The sequence below is a fragment of the Schistocerca gregaria genome, chromosome X (assembly GCF_023897955.1).
Source record: "Schistocerca gregaria isolate iqSchGreg1 chromosome X, iqSchGreg1.2, whole genome shotgun sequence".
NCBI classification, from domain to species: domain Eukaryota; kingdom Metazoa; phylum Arthropoda; class Insecta; order Orthoptera; family Acrididae; genus Schistocerca; species Schistocerca gregaria.
Window position 1 is genome coordinate 51,268,433 of NC_064931.1, and position 21,115 is coordinate 51,289,547.

General features: G+C 59.2%; 1 protein-coding gene across 1 annotated transcript in view; it reads right to left on the reverse strand.

Moving 5' to 3' along the window:
- Positions 1–4,315: 4,315 nt before the first annotated feature.
- Positions 4,316–21,115, reverse strand: part of LOC126297505 (mucin-19-like) — a 46,333-nt gene continuing 29,533 nt past the window's right edge. The window contains exons 2-12 of the mRNA XM_049988390.1: positions 14,080–14,427; positions 13,163–13,996; positions 12,637–13,119; positions 11,358–12,554; positions 10,465–11,263; positions 10,165–10,422; positions 9,163–10,116; positions 8,286–9,108; positions 6,151–8,198; positions 5,313–6,003; positions 4,316–5,065 (exon numbers count right to left, since the gene is read on the reverse strand). Of these exons, the coding sequence (XP_049844347.1) occupies positions 4,316–5,065; positions 5,313–6,003; positions 6,151–8,198; positions 8,286–9,108; positions 9,163–10,116; positions 10,165–10,422; positions 10,465–11,263; positions 11,358–12,554; positions 12,637–13,119; positions 13,163–13,996; positions 14,080–14,427 (9,185 nt within the window). The remainder of the gene's footprint in view (positions 5,066–5,312; positions 6,004–6,150; positions 8,199–8,285; positions 9,109–9,162; positions 10,117–10,164; positions 10,423–10,464; positions 11,264–11,357; positions 12,555–12,636; positions 13,120–13,162; positions 13,997–14,079; positions 14,428–21,115) is intronic.

The following is a 21,115-nucleotide window of genomic DNA, read 5'->3' on the forward strand; positions in this document are numbered from 1 at the left end:
TTAGAATGTGGGCTTGCCTACAGTGCGGGCAGGTGGGAGCCTCGCGGCACTCCGATGTCGGGTGTGTATTATACCACAAGCACCTTTGGCAGCAGAGGGATTGAGGAGGGGAACGGAAAGGGTCAACTTGGTAGTGGCGGTGAAAGAGAAGGGCACCCTCCTTCAGGAGACTGTCGATGGAAGGGGCGTGTTCGGAAAAGACCCGCATAAGGGGGGTGGGGCAGGTGGAGTTATGGATGCGGCGAAACGCACGCACCTCTAGATGGGGATGCGCCTTGAGCTCTGGCAACACCTCCTCCTCTGTGATCGCCAGACTAACCCGAGTGATAACGGCGGTGAGAGTCGCCGGGCGACGCGGGGGTTGGGGTTGGCGGGAGGGAGACGGGGAAGGAGCAGGGGTGAGGGAGGCATTAGGGCCAAAGCAGGTGACAGGGATGCGGGAAAGGAGGTCCGTGTGGAGGGTAGGGCTGGGGGAGGAGATGAGCACCGAATCACGGCGAGGAGTGAGGAGGGAGATGGGGCCACCAGGAAAATTCTGGCGAAGGAAGAGGGTGAGATTCCCCATTACGGAACCAAAAGCTAAGGACACTCGCTGCCAGACTCAGACACGAATGAGAGACGGTGAATACGCGCCCTAGAGAGGAAGCCTACTTACGTCAGGGAGTAGGGCCGCTAGTCACAGTCTGAGACAGCCAACTACGATAGCAGCAGCATCGTAGCTTAGAGCCGACAGCGAGCTAGTGTTGTAAGTCACAACAGAGTGCCAAAGTTATAAATAAACCTACATTGATCTGTGACTGTTATTAAATAGTATTCAAACTGATGAAGAGTTACTGTGTTATATTACAGTACCTTATATGCACTTATCAACAGTCCGACCCTGGTAGCTGAGTGGATTGCCGGCACGGTAGCTCAGCGTGTTCGGTCAGAGGGTTAGCTGCCCTCTGTAATAAAAAAAACTGAGTTAATCGATCAACAACGAACTTAAAAAAACTGATGTCTTACGACGTCCGTCCCGAGCAGATGCAACCGACAAAAGCGAAAAAAATGGTCAGTGTGACAGAATGTCAATCCTAAGAGCCGGGTTCGATTCCCGGCTGGGTCGGAGATTTTCTCCGCTCAAGGACTGGGTGCTGTGTTGTCCTAATCATCATCATTTCATCCCCATCGACAAGAGAATCGCCGAAATGGTGTCAAGTCGAAAGACTTGCACCCGGCGAACTGTCTACCCGACGGCAGGCCCCAGTCACACAACATTTACTATTACATTTACTTATCTACCAGAACATTATGATCACTGCGTAATATACGGTGTGTCCAGCTTTGGCATGGATAACAGCGGCAACGCCTTGTGGAAGCAATGAGGAAGGCAACTGGAGGGTGTTAGCAACACATCTCCACAAAGAAGTCACCTAATTCCTGTAAATTTCAGGGAGGGCGCGATGAGCTCTGACGCCACGTTCATTCGCATCCCAGATATATTCGATCGGGCTCAGATCTCGCAAGTTAGTGGTCCAGCATGTCGTCTGAAACTCACCACTGTGTTCCTCGAACCACATCACAATCTTGGCCTTGTGACATGGGGCGGATGACCTACGACATACAGAAAAATGAAGAGGCTGATGTTTGGCTTTGTAAAGCAGCTCTCATCCATCATCCGCCATGCACAAAATAGTGACGATGATGTTCGCTCCAAAAGGAGGGATCAGGACGAGAGAGGAGGTAGCGGTAGGAGGAGGGGGTGGAGGAGGAGTAGGAGGAGGAGGAGGAGACATCCATGGCATCATGGGTTGGGGAAGGGGGAAGAGGCGGTGCCTTTTTGGGAGTAGAGGAGGCAGGGCAGCCACTGGGGCGCCTGATGGTGGCGGAAGAGGTGTGGGGGATGGGTGCGACTAGAATGTGGCGGGGATTGACAGGTCCCGGTGCTGGAGTCGGCCCCGGAGATGGTGAGAGCGATGGCGAAGGCGACGGTGAAGATGACGACGATGATTGTGAAGAGGAGAGTTGAGCGTGAGCCGTAGCTCTCCGGGCAACAACCCTAAGGGGAGGTGTATATGATGGCAGGGGTGGTGGCTGTAGAAAAGGTGGTGGGGTTTGACATTATGATGAGAGGAAAAACACAGGACAAAACAAGGAAGCAAACAAGAAACAGGCAGGGTGATGAGAGACTCAGAGTAGAAGGTGACGGAAAATGATGAAGGACAAAGGAGACTGGGGTCGAAGCCCCACTCTGCTGTCACTGGTTGTGGAGGCGACCCGGCTGGCTGGCCGGTGGGGACGCCTCCGCTGCTGCTGCTGCTGTAGGCAGCTAGGACCACTGTTGGCTGCTGGCTGCTTGCTGCTGGCAGGGACCGGCGGTATCAGGGACCGTCGCTGCTGTGGGCTGCGGGCACCAGGCGAGGACCGCTGCTGGCTGTAGGCTGCAGGCTGCGGGCGAGGACCGCTGCTGCCTGCGGGCGAGGACTGCTGCTGGCTGTGGGCTGCGGGCGAGGACCACTGCTGGCGGCAGGCTGCAGGCTGCGGGCGAGGACCGCTGCTGGCTCCGGGCGAGGACTGCTGCTGGCTGCAGGCGAGGACCGCTGCAGGCTGCAGGCTGCAGGCTGCAGGCGAGGACCGCTGCTGGCTGTGGGCTGCGGGAGAGGACCACTGCTGGCTGCAGGCTGCAGGCTGCAGCCGAGGACCACTGCTGGCTGTGGGCTGCGGGAGAGGACCACTGCTAGCAGCAGGCTGCAGGCTGCAGGCGAGGTCAGCTGCTGGGTGCAGGCGAGGACTGCTGTTGGCTGCGGGCGAAGACCACTGCTAGCTGCAGGCTGCAGGCTGCAGGCGAGGTCAGCTGCTGGGTGCAGGCGAGGACTGCTATTGGCTGCGGGCGAGAACTGCTGCTGGCTCCAGGTGAGGACCGTTGCTGGCTGCAGGCGAGGACCACTGCTGGCTGCTGGCTGCAGGCTGCAGGCTGCAGGTCGCAGACGAGGATCGCTGCTGGGTGCAGGCGAGGACTGCTACTGGCTGTGGGCGAGGACCGCTGCTGGCTGCGGGCGAGGACTGCTGCTGGCTGCAGGCGAGGACCGCTGCAGGCTGCAGGCTGCAGGCGAGGACCACTGCTGGCTGTGGGCTGCGGGAGAGGACCACTGCTGGCTGCAGGCTGCAGGCTGCAGCCGAGGACCACTGCTGGCTGTGGGCGAGGACTGCTGCTGGCTGTAGGTGAGGACCGCTGCTGGCTGCGAGTGAGGACCGTTGCTGGCTGCAAGCTGTGGGCGAAGACCACTGCTAGCTGCAGGCTGCAGGCTGCAGGCGAGGTCAGCTGCTGGGTGCAGGCGAGGACTGCTGTTGGCTGCGGGCGAAGACCACTGCTAGCTGCAGGCTGCAGGCTGCAGGCGAGGTCAGCTGCTGGGTGCAGACGAGGACTGCTGTTGGCTGCGGGCGAGAACTGCTGCTGGCTCCAGGTGAGGACCGTTGCTGGCTGCAGGCGAGGACCACTGCTGGCTGCTGGCTGCAGGCTGCAGGCTGCAGGCCGCAGACGAGGATCGCTGCTGGGTGCAGGCGAGGGCTGCTACTGGCTGTGGGCGAGGACCGCTGCTGGCTGCGGGCGAGGACCGCTGCTGACTGCGGTCGAGGATGACTGCTGGCTGTGTGTGAGGACCGCTGCTGAGTGCGGGTGAGGACTGCTGCTGAGTGCGGGCGAGGACTGCTGCTGAGTGCCAGCGAGGACAGCTGCTGAGTGCTGGCGAGGACCGCTTTTGGCTGCAGGCTGCAGGCTGCGGGCGAGGACCGCTGCTGGCTGTGGGTGAGGACTGCTGCTGAGTGGGGGCGAGGACCCTTGCAGGCCTCAGGCTGCGGGCGAGGACTGCTGCTGGCTGCGGGCTGCGAGTGAGGACCACTGCTGGCTGCGGGCTGTGAGTGAGGACCACTGCTGGCTGCAGACTGCAGGCTGCAGGCGAGGCCCGCTGCAGGGTGTGGCGAGGACTGCTGCTGGCTCCAGGTGAGGACCGCTGCTGGCTGCGGCGAGGACCGCTGCTGGCTGCGGGCGAGGACCATTGCTGGATGCAGGCTGCAGGCTGCAATCGAGAACAGCTGCTGGCTGCAGGCTGTAGGCTATGGGAGAGGACCACTCCTGGCTGCGGGCGAGGACCAGTGCTGGCTGCGGGCTGTGGGCGAGGACCGCTGCTCGCTGCAGGATGCAGGCTGCAGGCAAGGAGTGCTGCTGGCTGCAGAAGAGGTCCGCTGCAGGCTGCGGGCTGCGGGTGAGGAACGCTGCTGGCTGCGGGCTGTTTGCGATGACCGCTGCTGGCTGCAGGGTGCAGACTGCAGGCGAGGACTAGTGCAGGCAGCAGGCGAGGACCGCTGCTGGTTGCGGGCTGTGGGCGAGGACCGCTGCTGGCTGTAGGCTGCTGGCTACAGGCGAAGACTGCTGCTGCCTGCGGGTGAGGACCGCTGTTGGCTGTGGGAGAGGACCGCTGCTGAGTGCGGGTGACGACCGCTGCTGAGTGTGGGCGAGGACCGCTGCTGAGTGTGGGCGAGGACTGCTGCTGAGTGCCGGCGAGGACAGCTGCTGAGTGTGGGCGAAGACCACTGTTGGCTGCAGGTTACAGGCTGCGGGCGAGGACCACTGCTGGCTGCGGATGAGGTATGCAGCTGAGTGGAGGCGAGGACCGCTGCAGGCTGCGCTCTGCGGGCGAGGACTGCTGCTCGGTCGGGCTGCGGGCAAGGACCACTGCTGGCTGTGGGCGAGGACCACTGCTGAGTGTGGCAATGACCGCTGATGAGTGCGGGTGAGGACCGCTGCTGGATGCAGGCTACAGGCTGCGGGCGGGGACCGCTGCTGGCTGCATGCGAGGACCGCTGCTGAGTGCAGGCGTGGAAGTCTGCTGGCTGCAGGCTGCAGGCTGCAATCGAGGACAGCTGCTGGCTGCAGGTTGCAGGCTATGGGAGAGGACGGCTGCTGGCTGCGGGTGAGGAATGCAGCTGAGTGGGGGCAAGGACCGCTGCAGGCTGCGGGGTGCGGGTGAGAACTGCTGCTCGCTGCAGTCTGCGGGCAAGGACCACTGCTGGCTGTGGGCGAGGACCACTGCTGAGTGTGGGCGAGGACCGCTGATGAGTGCGGGTGAGGACCGCTGCTGGATGCAGGCTACAGGCTGCGGGCGAGGACCGCTGCTGGCTCCATGCGAGGACCGATGCTGAGTGCAGGCGTGGAACTCTGCTGGCTGCAGGCTGCAGGCTGCGATCGAGGACAGCTGCTGGCTGCAGGTTGCAGGCTATGGGAGAGGACAGCTGCTGGCTGCGGGTGAGGAATGCAGCTGAGTGGGGGCGAGGACCAATGCAGGCTGCAGGTGAGGAATGCAGCTGAGTGGGGGTGAGGACCGCTGCAGGCTTCGGGCTGCGGGCGACGACCGCTGCTGGCTGCGGGCTGTGGGCGAGGACCGATGCTGACTGCGGACGAGGAGTGCTGCTAAGTGCGGGTGAGGACTGCTGCTGGCTGCTGGCTGCAGACTGCGGGCGAGGCTGCTAAGTGCTGCCAAGGACTGCTGCTGGCTGCTGGCTGCAGGCTGCGGGCGAGGACTGCTGCTGGCTGCGGGCAAGGACTGCTGCTGCCTGTGGGTGAGGACCGCTGCTGGCTGCATGCTGTTTGTGAATACCGCTGCAGGCTGCAGGCTACGGGCGAGGACCGCTGCTGGTTGCGGGTGAGGACTGCTGCTGCCTGTGGGTGAGGACCGCTGCTGGCTGCGTGCTGTTTGTGAATACCGCTGCAGGCTGCCGGCTATGGGCGATGACTGCTGCTGGTTGCGGGTGAGGACCGCTGCTTTCTTCGGGCGAGGACCACTGCTCGCTGCCGGCTGTTGGCGAGGACAGCTGCTGGCTGCGGCTGCAGGATACTGGCGAGGACTGCTGCGGGCACCGGGCGAGGATCGCTGCTGGCTGTAGGCTGCAGGCTGTGGGCGAGGACCGCTGCTCGCTGCAGGCGAGGACTGCTGCTGGCTGCAGGCGAGAACCGCTGCTGGCTGCGGGCTGCGGGCGAGGACCACCGCTGGCTGCAGGCTGCAGGCTGCGAGCGATTACCGCTGCTGGCTGTGGGCGAGGACTGCTGCTGGCTGCAGGCGAGGACCGCTGCAGGCTGCGGGCTGCAGTCAAGGACTGCTGCTGGCTGCGGGGTACGGGAGAGGACCACTGCTGGCTGCAGGCTGCAGGCTGCAGCCGAGGACCACTACTGGCTGTGGGCGAGGACTGCTGCTGGCTGCAGGCGAGGACCGCTGCTGGCTGCGGGTGAGGACCGTTGCTGGCTGCAAGCTGCGGGCGAAGACCACTGCTAGCTGCAGGCTGCAGGCTGCAGGCGAGGTCAGCTGCTTGGTGCAGGCGAGGACTGCTGTTGGCTGCGGACGAGGACTGCTGCAGGCTGCAGGCTGCGGGCGAGGACCACTGCTGGCTCCAGGGTGCAGGCTGCGGGCGAGGACCGCTGCTCGCTGCGGGCGAGAACTGCTGCTGGCTCCAGGTGAGGACCGTTCCTGGCTGCGGGCGAGGACCGCTGCTGGTAGCAGGCTGCGGGCGAGGACCACTGCTGGCTGCTGGCTGCAGGCTGCAGGCCACAGGCGAGGCCCGCTGCTGGGTGCGAGCGAGGACTGCTGCTGGATGCGGGCGAGGACTGCTGCTGGCTGCGGGCGAGGACCGCTGCTGGCTGCGGGCGAGGGCTTCTGCTGGCTCCAGGTGAGGACCGCTTTTGGCAGCGGGCGAGGACCGCTGCTGGCTGCGGGCGACGACCACTGCTGGCTGCAGTCTGCAGGCTGCAGATGAGGCCCGCTGCTGGCTGCGGGCAAGGACTGCTGCTGGCTGCAGGTGACGACCGATGCAGGCTGTGGGCTGTGGGAGAGGGCTGCTGCTGGCTGCGGGCGAGGACCGCTGCTGGCTGTGGGCGAGGACCGGTGCTGAGTTTGGGCGACGACCGCTGCAGGCAGGGGGCTGCGGGCGAGGACCGCTGCTGGCTGCATACTGCAGGCTGCAGGCGAGGCCCGCTGCTGGGTGCAGGTGAGGACTGCTGCTGGCTCCAGGTGAGGATTGCTGCTGGCTGCGGCGAGGACCGCTTCTGGCTGCGGGCGAGGACCATTGCTGGCTGCAGGCTGCAGGCTGCGATCGAGAACAGCTGCTGGCTGCAGGCTGTAGGCTATGGGAGAGGACCACTCCTGGCTGCGGCGAGGACCGCTGCTGGCTACGAGCTGTGGGCGAGGACCGGTGCTCGCTGCAGGATGCAGGCTGCAGGCAAGGAGTGCTGCTGGCTGCAGAAGAGGACCGCTGCAGGCTGCGGGCTGCGGGTGAGGAACGCTGCTTGCTGTGGGCAGTTTGCGAGAACCGCTGCTGCCTGCATGGTGCAGAATGCGGGCGAGGACTACTGCAGGCTGCAGGCGAGGACCGTTGCTTGTTGCGGGCTGTGGGCGAGGACCGCTGCTGGCTGCAGTCTGCTGGCTACAGGCGAAGACTGCTGCTGCCTGCGGGCGAGGACCGCTGTTGGCTGTGGGAGAGGACTGCTGCTGAGTGCGGGCGACGACCGCTTCTGGCTGCTGGCTGCAGGCTGCGGTCGAGAACCAGTGCTGGCTGCGAGCGAGGACTGCTGCTGCCTGCGGGCGAGGATCGCTGTTGGCTGTGGGAGAGGACCGCTGCTGAGCGCGGGCGACGACCGCTGCTGGCTGCTGGCTGCTGGCTGCAGGCTGCGGTCGAGAACCGGTGCTGGCTACGAGTGAGGACTGCTGCTCGCTGCGGGCTGCGGGCAAGGACCACTGCTGGCTGTGGGCGAGGACCACTGCTGAGTGTGGGCGAGGACCGCTGATGAATGTGGGTGAGGACCGATGCTGGATGCAGGCTGCAGGCTGCGATCGAGGACAGCTGCTGGCTGCAGGTTGCAGGCTATGGGAGAGGACGGCTGCTGGCTGCGGGTGAGGAATGCAGCTGAGTGGGGGCGAGGACTGCTGCAGGCTGCGGGGTGCGGGCGAGGACTGCTGCTGGCTGCTGGCTGCGGGCGAGGACCGCTGCTGAGTGCAGGTGAGGACAGCTGCTGAGTGCGGGTGAGGACTGCTGCTGAGTGACGGGGAGGACAGCTGCTGAGTGTGGGCGAGGACCGCTGTTGGCTGCTGGCTGCAGGCTGCAGTCGAGGACCGCTGCTGACTGCGAGCGAGGACTGTTGCTGGCTTTGGGCAAGGACCGCTGCTCGCTGCGGGCTGTGGGCGAGGACCGCTGCTGGATGCAGGATGCAGGCTCCTGGCGAGAACTGCTGCTGGCTGCGGTCAAGGACCGGTGCAGGGTGCGCTCTGCGGGCGAGGACCACTGCTGGCTGCAGGCTGCGGGCTGCAGGCGAGGACCGCTGCTGCCTGCGGGCGAGGACCGCTGCTGGCTGCGGGCTGCGCGCGAGGACCACTGCTGGCTGCAGGCTGTAGGCTGCGGGCGAGGCCCGCTACTGGCTGCGGGCAAGGACTGCTGCTGGCTGCAGGCAAGGACCGCTGCAGGCTGCGGTCTGCAGGCGAGGACCGTGGCTGGCTGCGGGCTGCGGGAGAGGACCACTGCTGGCTGCAGGCTGCAGGCTGCAGGCGAGGACCACTGCTGGCTGTGGGCGAGGACTGCTGCTGGCTGCAGGCGAGGACCGCTGCTGGCTCCAGGTGAGGACCGTTGCTGGCTGCGGGCGAGGGCCGCTGCTGGCTGCGGGCTGCGGGCGAGGACCACTGCTGGCTGCTGGCTGCAGGCTGCAGGCCGCAGGCGAGACCCGCTGCTGGCTGCAGGCGAGGACTGCTGCTGGCTGCAGGTGACGACCGCTGCAGGCTGCGGGCTGCGGGAGAGGACTGCTGCTGGCTGCGGGCGAGGACCGCTGCCGGCTGCGGGCTGCGGGCGAGGACTGCTGCTGGCTCCAGGTGAGGACCGCTGCTGGCTGCGGCGAGGACCGCTGCTCGCTGCAGGATGCAGGCTGCAGGCAAGGAGTGCTGCTGGCTGCAGAAGAGGTCCGCTGCAGGCTGCGGGCTGCGGGTGAGGAACGCTGCTGGCTGCGGGCTGTTTACAAGGACCTTTGCTGGCTGCAGGCTGCAGGCTGCGAGCGAGGACCGGTGCTGGTTGCGGGCGATGACTGCTGCTGGCTGCCAGCTGTGGGCGAGGACCTCTGCTGGCTGCAGGGTGCACGCTGCGGGCGAGGACTACTGCTGGCCGCAGGCGAGGACCGCTGCTGGTTGCGGGCTGTGGGCGAGGACTGCTGCTGCCTGCGGGCGAGGACCGCTGTTGGCTGTGGGAGAGGGCGACGACCGCTGCTGGCTGCTGGCTGCAGGGTGCGGTCGAGAACCGGTGCTGGCTGCGAGCGAGGACTGCTGCTGGCTGCGTGCGAGGACCGCTGCTGGCTGCGGGCTGTAGGTGAGGACCGCTGCTGCCTGCAGGATGCAGGCTGCAGGCGAGGACTGCTGCTGGCTGTGGGCGAGGACCACTGCTGAGTGTGGGCGAGGACCGCTGCTGAGTGCGGGCGAGTTCTGCTGCGGAGTGCCGGCGAGAACAGCTGCTGAGTGTGGGCGAGGACCGCTGCTGGCTGCAGGTTGCAGGCTGTGGGCGAGGACCGCTGCTGGCTGCGGGTGAGTAATGCAGCTGTGTGGAGGCGAGGACCGCTGCAGGCTGCGAGCTGCGGGCGAGGACTGCTGCTCGCTGCGGGCTGCGGGCAAGGACAACTGCTGGCTGTGGGCGAGGACCACTGCTGAGAGTGGTTGAGGACCGCTGATGAGTGCGGGTGAGGACCGCTGCTGGGTGCAGGCGAGGACTGCTGCTGAGTGCCGGTGAGGACACCTGCTGAGTGTGTGTGAGGACTGCTGCTGGCTGCAGGTTGCAGGCTGCGGGCGAGGACCGCTGATGGCTGCGGATGAGGAATGCAGCTGAGTGGGGGCGAGGGCCGCTGCAGACTGCGGGCTCTGGGCGAGGACTGCTGCTGGCTGCGAGTGAGGACCGCTGCTGAGTGCAAGTGACGATCGCTGCTGGCTGCAGCCTGCAGGCTGCGGGCGAGGACCGCTACTGGCTGCGGGCGAGGAGTGCTGCTGAATGCAGGCGAGGACACCTACTGGCTGCAGGCTGCAGGCTGCGGACGAAGACGACTGTTGGCTGTGTGCGAGGACCGCTCTGAATGCGGGCGAGGACCGCTGCAGGCTGCTTTCAGCTGGCTAGGACCGCTGCAGGCTGCGGGTTGCGGGCGAGGACCGCTGCTGGCTGAGGTCTAGGAATGCTGCTGAGTGCGGGTGAGGATCGCTGCTCACTGGAGGCTGCAGGCTGCGGGCGAAGACCACTTTTGGGTGCGGGTGATGAAAGCTGCTGAGTGCGGGTGAGGACTGCTGCTGGCTGCAGGCTACAGGCTGCAGGTGAGGACTGCTGCTGCCTGTGGACGAGGACCGCTGCTGAGTGCAGGCGAGGACCGCTGCTGGCTTAAGGCTGTGGGTGAGGACCGCTGCTGTCAGCGGCTAGGAGTGCTACTGAGTGCTGGCGAGGATCGTTGCTGACTGCAGGCTGCAGGCTGCGGGCGAAGACCACTGTTGGCTGTGGGTGAGGACCGCTGCTGAGTGCGGGCGAGGACCGCTGCTGGGTGCAGGCTGCAGGCTGCGGTTGTTGACATCTGCTGGCTCCGAGCGAGGACTGCTGCTGCCTGAGGGCATGGACCGCTGCTGGGTGTTGGCTGTGGGTGTGGACAGCTGCTGGCTGTGGGCTGTGGGTGAGGACCACTGCTGGCTGCTGGCTGCAGGCTGCGGTTGTTGACCACGCCTGGCTGCGAGCGAGGACTGCTGCTGCCTGAGGGCATGGACCGCTGCTGGGTGTAGGCTGTGGGTGTGGACTGCTGCTGGCTGTGGGCTATGGGCGAGGACCGCTGCTGGCTGCAGGATGAAGGATGCAGGCGAGGACTGCTGCCGGCTGCGGGCGAGGACCGCTACTGGCTGCGTGCAAGGAGTGCTGCTGAGTGCGGGCGAAGACCGCTGCTGGCTGCAGGCAGCAGGCTGTAGGCGAAGACCACTGGTGACTGCGGGTGAGGACCGCTGCTGAGTGTGGGCGAGGACCGCTGATGGCTGCAGGCTGCAGGCTGCAGGCTGCAGGCTGCGGGCGAGGACCGCTGCCGGCTGCGGGCGAGGAGTGCTGCTGATGCGGGCGAGGACCCCTGCTGGCTGCAGGCTGATGGCTGTGGGCGAGAAACGCTGCTGGCTGCAGGCGAGGACCGCTGCTCTCTGTGGGCGAGAACTGCTGCTGGCTGCGGGCGGTGGGAAACGACCGCTGCTGTCTGCCGCTGTGGATGATGATCGCTGCTGGCTTAAGGATGCAGGCTGCAGGCAGCGACTACTGCTGGCTGCGGGCTAGGAACGCTGCCGGCTGCGGTTTGCGGGCGGTCGCTGCTGGCTGGGGCCGAAGACCGCTGCTGGCGAAGGGCGAGAATATCTGCTGGCTGTGGGCGAGGACTGCTGCTGGCTGTGTGCGTGGACCGCTGCTGGCTGAAGGCGAGGTCTGCTGCTGGCTGCGGGCGAGGAGTCCTGCTGAGTGTAGGCGAGGACCAGTGCTGGCTGCAGGCAGAAGACTGCAGGCCAAGACCACTGTTGGTTGCGGGCGAGGACCATTGCTGAGTGCGGGCGAGGACCACTGCTGGCTGCAGTCAGCAGGCTGCGGGTGAAGACCACTGTTCGGTGCGGTTGAGGACCGCTGCTGAGTGCAGTTGAGGACTGCTGCAGGCTGCAGGCTGCGGGCGACGACCGCTGCTGGCAGCGGGCGAGCACCGCTGCTGAGTGCAGGCGAGGACCGCTGCAGGCTGCATTCTGCAGGCTGCGGGCAAAGACTGCTGCTGGCTATGGGCGAGGACCGCTGCTGAGTGCACGCGAGGACCGCTGCTGGCTGCAGGCTGCGGGTGAGGACCGCTGCTGGTTGTGGGCGAAGTCCGCTGCTGGCTACGGGCGAGGACTGCTGCTGGCTGTGGGCGAGGATCGCTGCTGGCTGCGGGCAGCAGGCTGCAGGCGAAAACCACTGTTGGTAGTGGGCGAGGACCGCTGCTGAGTGCGGGCGATGACTGCTGCTGGCTGCAGGCTTCAGGCTGCAGGCTTCGGGCGAGGACCGCTGCTGGCTGCGGGCGAGGACCACTGCTGAGTGCGGCGACGACCGCTGCTGGCCTCGGGCAAGAACGCCTGCTGGCTTCGGGCTGTGGGCGAAGACCACTGCTATCTGCGCGCTGTGGTTGAGGACCGCAGCTGGCTTCAAGATGCAGGCTGCAGGCGAGAACTGCTGCTGGTTGCGGGCGAGGACCGCTGCAGGCTGCGGGTTGCGGGCGAGGACCGCTGGTGGCTGCGGGCGAGGTCCGTTGTTGGCTGCGGGCGAGGAGTGCTGCTGGCTGCGGGCGAGGTCCGCTGCTGGCTGTGGGCAAAGACCGCTGCAGGCTGCGGGCAAAGACTGCTGCTGGCTATGGGCGAGGACCGCTGCTGAGTGCAGGCTGCGGGTGAGGACCGCTGCTGGTTGTGGGCGAAGTCCGCTGCTGGCTACGGGCGAGGACTGCTGCTGGCTGCTGGCGAGGACCGCTGCTGGCTGCAGGCAGCAGGCTGCAGGCGAAGACCACTGTTGGTTGCATGCAAGGACCGCTGCTGAGTGCAGGTGAGGGCGTCTGCTGGCTGCAGGCTGCACACTGCGAGCGAAGACTACTGTTGGGTGCGGGTGAGGACTGCTGCTGAATGTGGGTTAGGACCGCTGCTGGCTGCAGGCTGCGGGCGAGGACCACTGCTGGCTGTGGGCAAAGACCGCTGCTGGCTACGGGCAAGGACCGCTGCTGGCTGCGGGCTAGGACTGCTGCTGGCTGTGGGCGAGGACCGCTGCTAGCTGCAGGCAGCAGGCTGCAGGCTGCAGGCGAAGACCACTGTTGTCTGCGGGCGAGGAGTGCTGCTGAGTGCGGGCGAGGACCGCTGCTGGCTGCAGGCTCCAGGCTGCGGGCGAGGACCGCTGCTGGCTGCGGGCTGTGGGCGAGGACTGCTGCTGGCTGCGCGCTGTGGTTGAGGACCGCTGCTGGCTTCAGGATGCAGGCTGCAGGCGAGGACCGCTGCAGGCTGCGGGTGGCAGGCGAGGACCGCTGCTGGCTCTGGGCTGCGGGCTGCGGTCGAGGACCGCTGCTGGCTGGGGCCGAAGACCGCTGCTGGCTAAGGGCGAGGATTTCTACTGGCTGCGGGCGATGACTGGTGCTGGCTGTGGGCGAGGACCGCTGCTGGCTGCGGGCGTGGTCCACTGCTGGCTACGGGCGATGAGTGCTGCTGAGTGCGGGTGAGGACAGCTGCTGGCTTCATGCAGCAGGCTGCAGGCGAAGACGATTGTTGGTTGCGGGCGAGGACCACTGCTGAGTGTGGGCGAGGACCGCTTCTGGCTGCAGGCTGCAGGCTGCGGGCGAGGACCGCTGCTGGCTGTGGGCGAGGACCTCTCATGGCTGTCGGCGAGGATCGTTGCTGGCTGTGGTCGAGGACCCCTGCTGGCTGTGGGCGAGTACTGCTGCTGGCTTCAGGCTGCAGGCTGCGGGCGAGGACAGCTGCTGGCTGCAGGCGTGGACTGCTCCTGGCTGCAGGCGAGGACCGCTGCTGGCTGCGGGCTGTGGGCGAGGACCACTGCTGGCTGCAGGCTGTAGGCTGCGGGCGAGGACTGCTGTTGGCTGCGGGCGAGGAGTGCTGCTGAGTGTGGACGAGGATCACTGCAGGCTGCGGGGGTGGACCGCTGCTGGCTGCGAATGAGGAGTGCTGCTGAGTGCGTGCAAGGACCGCTGCTGGCAGCAGGCTGCAGGATGTGGGCGAGGAGCGCTGCTGGCTACGGGCTGGAGGCTGCGGGTGAGGACTGCTGCTGGCTGTGGATGAGGACCGCTGTGGGCTGCGGGCAATGACCGCTGCAGGCTGTGGTATGCGGCGAGGTCCACTGCTGGCTGCGTGCTGCGGCCGTGGACCGCTGCTGGCTTTGGGTGAGGACCACTGCTGTCTGCCAGTGGGGACTGCTGCTGGCTGCTGGCTGCTCACTGCTGGCAGGGACCGGCGCTGATGGGGACTGGCGCTGGCAGGGAGTGGCGCTGGCTGTGGGCTGTGGGCTGTGGGCCAGGACCGCTGCTGGCTACAGGCTGGAGGCTGCAGGTGAGGACTGCTGCTGGCTGTGGATAAGGACCGCTGTTGGCTGCGGGCTGCGGGCGAGGACCGCTGCTGGCTGTGGGTGAGGACTGCTGCTGGCTGCCAGTGGGGACTGCTGCTGGCTGTTCACTGCTGGCAGTGACCAGCGCTGATTGGGACCCGCGCTGGCTGTGGGCTGCAGGTTGCGGGCCTAGACCGCTGCTGGGTGCAGGCTTCGGGCTGTGGACGAGGACCGCTGCTGTCTGTGGGCGAGGACCGCTGCGGGCTGCGGGCGAGGATTGCTGCTGGCTGCCAGTGGGGACTGCTGCTTGCAGCTGGCTGCTCGCTGCGGGCCAGGACCGCTGCCAGCTGCCAATGGGGACAGCTGCTTGTAGCTGGCTGCTCGCTGTGGGCGATGACCGCTGCTGGCTGCCAGCGGGGACCGCTGCTTGCAGCTGGCTGTTCGCTGCTGGCGGGGACCTCTGCTGGCTGGTCTGCTGCATGTCGACGGGCTGGCTGGCTGGCTGGCACTTGCAACACCTATCGATTCGATTGGTACCGTAACAGCACAATAGAAGGGTGGTATTCAAACGAATGACCGCCGGAGATGACGTCTCCACCACTGCACTGTCCTTTTAAACCTTGTGAACATGTGCATGTCGCTATTCTTTGATGTTTGGCACTTGAGTGTACAATGCGGATGGTATTCTCCGTATTCGCCGTCGTCTAGATGAACAGCTTTCGGACTCCCAAGTAAAGTGGTAAGTCATACTCAATCCTTCATCGCGTAATTCCACTCGTGACTTCCGAACGGTCCATTGGGCTACATAAACTTTTAAATTCATCTTGTTTCTTTCCGCGATTCAGTTTTTGTGCTCGTGCTCACAACTTTAGCGAATATTCTGTACATTACTGATGTGGTGATAATGGTTTTACCATGTGGTATTTCATGTCTTGTATGCCCTTTTCTTGTAAAGTATAATAATTAAAGTAGTTCCATTTTGTGGGGAACAGCCTTCTTTCGAAAATATCCTGTAAATAATTGTACTTGTCCCTCTTGCATAGCTTTACCTTGTGACTGAATCATTTTTATTAAACATTCATTATTTACAAGCGTCTTCCCTTTCTTCATGTTTCAATAGTTTTATACATCACAATTGGCGTCACCGTCGGAACCTCATGGTATTAATTTTTGTCTCTCTGTGTTTTTGATTGATATCTCTAATCACACAAACATTTAAAGTAAGTTTGTAATGGTTGTAGAATTTTTTCTCTATTACAGGTTACTGTACCACCTGTGCTCAGCCCTAATTTCAGTCTTGTTTTCCTCTTACTCTTATTCTTTCCTGTTCTTTCTCTTGCCAAATTTTCATCCTATCTTCTAACATCCTCTCGCAGGCATTTACAAATAGTTTTGTGTGATTTAGCAAATTCTATAGTATTCTTATTATTGTTTGTTTCAAACTGTCACATTCTCTCTTAAAGCTGCTTAGTTCAACTTGAGATTATCTTCTCCTTTGCTTTCTTCGTATCTTAAACGTTTTTTGCAACAAAAGATGTTTCATGTGCAAATAAAATATTGTTAAAGTACGTAACGGGAGTAAGCCCGTGTTCTTGGTCTCATCCTCTAATCGCTCTTGATGAATCGCGTGATTGATTCTTATACAGATCATGGCTTCTTCATCGTCCTTGTAGAATCCGATTTTGTGTTTCATCTCTGATGAACTCTTCGGTTGTGGTTTGTGGATAGTGAAACCTTCGTCGTCCTTGTCTACATTAGGAATGAGGATAGTAAAATCGAATCTGATCTCTGACGGTAGTAGTAGAAAGGGGAGAGGGGGGGGGGGTGATTGCCAGTATTACTTATTCTCGTTGGAAGGTGTGAAGCTCTGGACACAGGTGGTACTCATTTCCACGATGTGCTCTAGTGTTATCTTTCTCAGTTGCTCAGTGATTTTCGCGGAAGCGAAGTACGTGAGGGTATCCGGCACGCGCGCTGAGGACATCCTGCAACGCGTAGTCCGATTTTGTAATGTCAAGGCTGGCTCGCGAGTCGTACTCAAGGGGGTCATTATTCCGAAACCGTAAGGATGCGTTCTGTTTCGACGGCCTTCCCGTGGATATCTGCACATCTCGCATCCTCGCTCGTTTTACGAGGATCCGATTCACGCTTTTCTCGAGGCGACCGCTGTGTGGCGGCGCGGGGAAGAACAGATTGTTGGCAGTTTCTCCCTAGTGATGCAATGTCTGTCTCGGGTTACCACCAATTCGCCTGTACAGCAGCGCTCAGGCTCATATGTCAGGCTACGTGCATAACTTCACAGAGCCTATCTTCGCCTGCTCCTCAGCCACCAATCGCAACTACTGGCGGGGCGTCACAGAGAACGTGACATCACTACAGGATGAACGAAAATTTCACTAATCTAGACGACTGCCTAAATTCTTTATTGTCAAGAAGTCGGAAAACTAGGAACCAAAGGGAAAGGCACGCAAGGGGGTTGGATTGTAACAAGGGAACTGGAGTGTCTAAATCGCCTGATTCATTTCCTGCGGTCTGAATTCGATAACTGAAATGTTAGTCAGTTGCAAGAGACATCACGTCAATACTGTGTAACACTGCCTTTAGTTCTGATAAAAATAGAGCTGTCATTAGTCCGAAGATTGGTTTGAACACCACTGTCAGGGTGTATACGACCCGGGACAACCGGGAGATCCGGGAAAGACCCGAAAATTTTTTCATCCGGGAGAAAACCGGGAAAAACCCGGGCATTTTTTAGAATTCCGGGAATTTTTCATTGCTTTAGTTTTCAGTTAATTTTTTGTAATTTTGACTGGTAAGAAGCGATACTCTAACAAAGGATATAACTGTATCCCGCCACTGCAGAATAATACTGCAACAACATTACATGAACGAGAGAATAAAACTAAAATTGCGAAGGAAATGCGCCATATAAAAAAAACACAGAGTTCATACAAGTGTCTGCCAACAGCAAAATGTGTGAAAGACTATGTAATCCATCGTAACACAAAATTACCTCCGATGTTCGTGACGTCACAACTGTTTACATTAGATCCATTGAAGCAGTTACGGGCGGGCTCATGTGCATGAGCAGTTGAGTCGCTTATGATTCGTACCTTCTCTCGCTTTTGTCTACAGAAATGTCGCTGCTGGCTGTGTAAGCAGCAAACCGTGGTGTATGAACCGGCCAGAAATTTCGAGGGGGCGGGGGCAAACTCATATTCTTCAGGAAGAAAACCTTGTCACAAAGCGCCTAGCATCGAGCGCACGTTGGTCTATCGATTGTTCAAATGATTTTGAACCGCATCCCTGTTGGTTTTTGAGAATTTTTGAACAGATTCTAAGTTGATTTCTGAATGAATCATAAGTTGATTTCTGAATGCGTGCATAGTGTACGTGATCTCTGCCAGGGGAATCCTCGTCGCATCTAGAAATAAGCTTTCCAGCAGACAAAAGGGGGCGGGGCTATACGAGTTCAGTGGGATAAAGCCGAACGGGTGAATGCCAACTGCTGTTCGTTTATGTGATTGATTGGGTATTCGAATGATCAGGGTTGTTTAAATTACAAGCGAAGTCCATAGATTCAGACTACGAGAGTGGAAATAAGTGACGAACAGGAATAACTGGTAAGAAAGATTACGTATTATCTTCTCGATGTATCCACGAAAATGAAATTTTGAAAGAAAATTTTGGTCAGATCGCTAACCTAGAAAGGGCAAGTTGTATAGTCCCCGACTAGCAGCTGATAGGTTATATTGTGGGAGTAGCGCGGAAAACGTGTTGTTCGAACGTCTAACCAGAGAATAATCGCTGGATAACTAAACGGGTCTACTATTGCCTCGGTTTGAAATATCGTAGATCAGGGGCTGATACGAGAGGAGTCTGAGAGTCGTAAGTTGTAGTGCGGGGGGCTAGTCTCCACGTGATCCTTGTTTACATTTAGTTATTTTGCTGTTTGCTCTTCGTTTACTGCTCTCACATCAAATGAAAACGAAGTGATTTCTGTGGCTGGGAGCTATCAAGTGAATTAAAATACATTCACGTAATTACGGGGTCAGGGATTTTCTCTGCCTCGTGATTGCCTGGGTGTTGTGTGATGTCCTTAGGTTAGTTAGGTTTAAGTAGTTCTAAGTTCTAGGGGACTGATGAACATAGATGTTAAGTCCCATAGTGCTCAGAGCCATTTGAACCATTTGAATGTAATTACGGAAGGCTAAAATGTGTTATTAGTTTCAGATTTTAGTTCCACCTTTCTGACAGTCAAGCATTAATCGCCCTGCAAAATAATGGAGTTACTTTTGCCGATTTGCTGCACAAATCTGGCTTTTGATCTATTTTTCCGCTGAGACAGCCAGTTTATTTGAAACGAAGTGTTTACCATACTATTGGCTAGTTTCAACTGTTCGCTGAATTTCAAATGCACGTTTTCATCTTCTAACATGTATAGCATTGTGCCATAATAAAGAACTCAACATGAGATAATACAGTACTCGTACTCCAAGAAAGCTGACATCCCGAACACCACACTGAAGAGCTTAATATTAAGGCGAGGCCTACTTCGTTGGCAGTCTGGACGTACGAATGCACACTGCAAGGCGAATTATTGGTTGCAGTATGGTTCACGAAATTCCGACGCTCTTGTACCGCCTGGCTCCCCTGGTAACCACAAAATCACTGTCTCTTCAAATGCGCAACATTTGACCTGTCGATTGCCACTAGAGGGGGAGCGCAAGAGAGTGCTGGCTTCCTGTATCTCTGGGCGGAATGCGAATGTAGGAACAGACCGGCCTTACGACTTAGCAACAAGTATGAGGTGCTACCCAGTGTTGACAACACATCGGAGCCACTACGGGATACCTCGTCTTTTTGGCCAGGGGGCCGATTTTCCTGCTAAATCACGTCAATCGCAGAGAGTGTATTGTTGGCCACTGCAAGCTTCAGCGTCAGGTAGGTAATGGAGCCCCTCGGAGAAGCAGTAGACAGTTCGTAAAGAATCCCGGTGAGCACTGGATATGTTTGCTGGGAGGCCTGGCCGGATGCTCTGCTGGCGGTTATGGTAGGCAGTGGCAGGAACCGGCTGCAAACAGTAGTTATCAACACAAATAATGCTTACCATTTAATGGACAACTACGATTGAAGTTATACTTTCCAGCTTGCCAAATTTAAGGCTTGGAAACATAAAAGGCCATGTTGTTGTCTGGAAGTACAGAAATGTATAACCTAATACAAAAAAATTGAGAGTCTAACGAATCCGAAAGAAATGAGTTTTTTTAGAATAATTTCTTTACTATAGTAACAATAATTGACAAAAATGGTATTAGTGGAAACAAAAAAGGCCCACTCGATCACATGCGGACTGGGCCGCCGCCTACGTAAGCAGTCTTGTGAACAAGTATTGAAGACGTTTTCCGAAAACTGTCTTGAGCAACTAGTTCGATAGCCTAAAAGCAAAGGAAATTTTTAGACCTTCTAACTACAAACAGACGTGAACTTATCGACTGAGTCTGTACAGAGATAGGGATTGGTGATCGAGTTGTTTGCGTCACACTTAGACAACGAATGGGTGTAATTCTGTTCCAAAATTATGAATTATGGGGAAAGTGTAAACTGCTTACCCAACGTCGGTTAATAGCACAATTCGAAAAAATATCCAGGAAGTGGCATTGTTGCACTAAAGGGGCAAAGATGAACATGGAAACGTCGGCAGGCAAAAGTTCGTAGAAATTTGTGCGTCTACAAAACGGACGATGTGTGAAGGATACAATAACTTTCACGGCCACGCCTTGGCGAAGAATCTTGTCGAGAAACCGAGAAAATTCTGGTCATACTCAAAATCACTAAGCGGGTTAAAGACTTCTATCCAGTCACTCGTCGAGAAGTCTGGTGTGTGAATAGAATACAGCAAAAGAGTTTTTAATCTCTCGTTTAAGATATCGTGCCGTTTTATGGCACGATATCTTGAGAACCATGGATGAAGTGCAACAGGCAGATTCCATATTCTCACTATTGTGTTGGCAGAAGAGCCAACACCGTGTTACTAGTGGAGGCCGAAATGCACGGTTTTAGCTCACGCAGGCTGGCGTGAGGTCTGGAACATGACAAAAAATTAGAATCAGAAAGAGGACGTGATTAGTTTGATACTTAACTTTAATCCGTTAATGATGAATGTCGCTCGTGACAGTACATGAGTCACAATATTATCTGTTCAGAATACATTCATAGTAACTGAATATGGCGCCTTGCTAGGTCGTAGCAAATGACGTAGTTGAAGGCTATGCTAAACTGTCGTCTCTGCAAATGAGAACGTATATAGAAAGTGAACCATCGCTAGCAAAGTCGGCTGTCCAACTGGGCGAGTGCTATGGAGTTTCTCTATACTAGACCTGCCGTGTGGCGGCGCTCGGCCTGCAATCACTGATAAGTGGCGACACGCGGTCCCGACGTATACTGACGGACCGCGGCCGATTTAAAGGCTACCACGTACCACACCCACTTTTCAGAGAGCGTTTGATACGGATCCCCACCGCAGAGTGTTAAGGAAGGTCCGAGTGGAGGGAATAGGTAGGGCAAGAAAAATAGTTTGTTATATTTTGCCAAATTCAATGTTATACTATACCATTTTCGATTTTATTTTAACAAATTCCGATTGTATGTTTGCCAGTATCGCTGCTAATCTCTGCAAATATTGGTGCTACGTTTGTCAATTTGAGTGACATTTCTTGCCCGTATCGCTGTGTTAGTACGGCTACCACCGGCCGTCGCAGCCTGCCTCCTTACTGTTACTGTCGGTGCCGACTCCCACAGCAGTCGATACAATGTCTGGCGACGAGGATTCCACAACCAACGCTGCCTTCGCTCTACGCACCTCCGTCCCAGCGCCTCACTAACATTTCTCTCTTTTCTTTCAGAGGAGCATTGCAACTATTTGTGCTGCTTGTAATTTGCAATGGCGCTCCCCTCAGTAAAATGGCCTCCAAACCGCCTCCTACACCACCTGTGCATACGCCTACGCCTC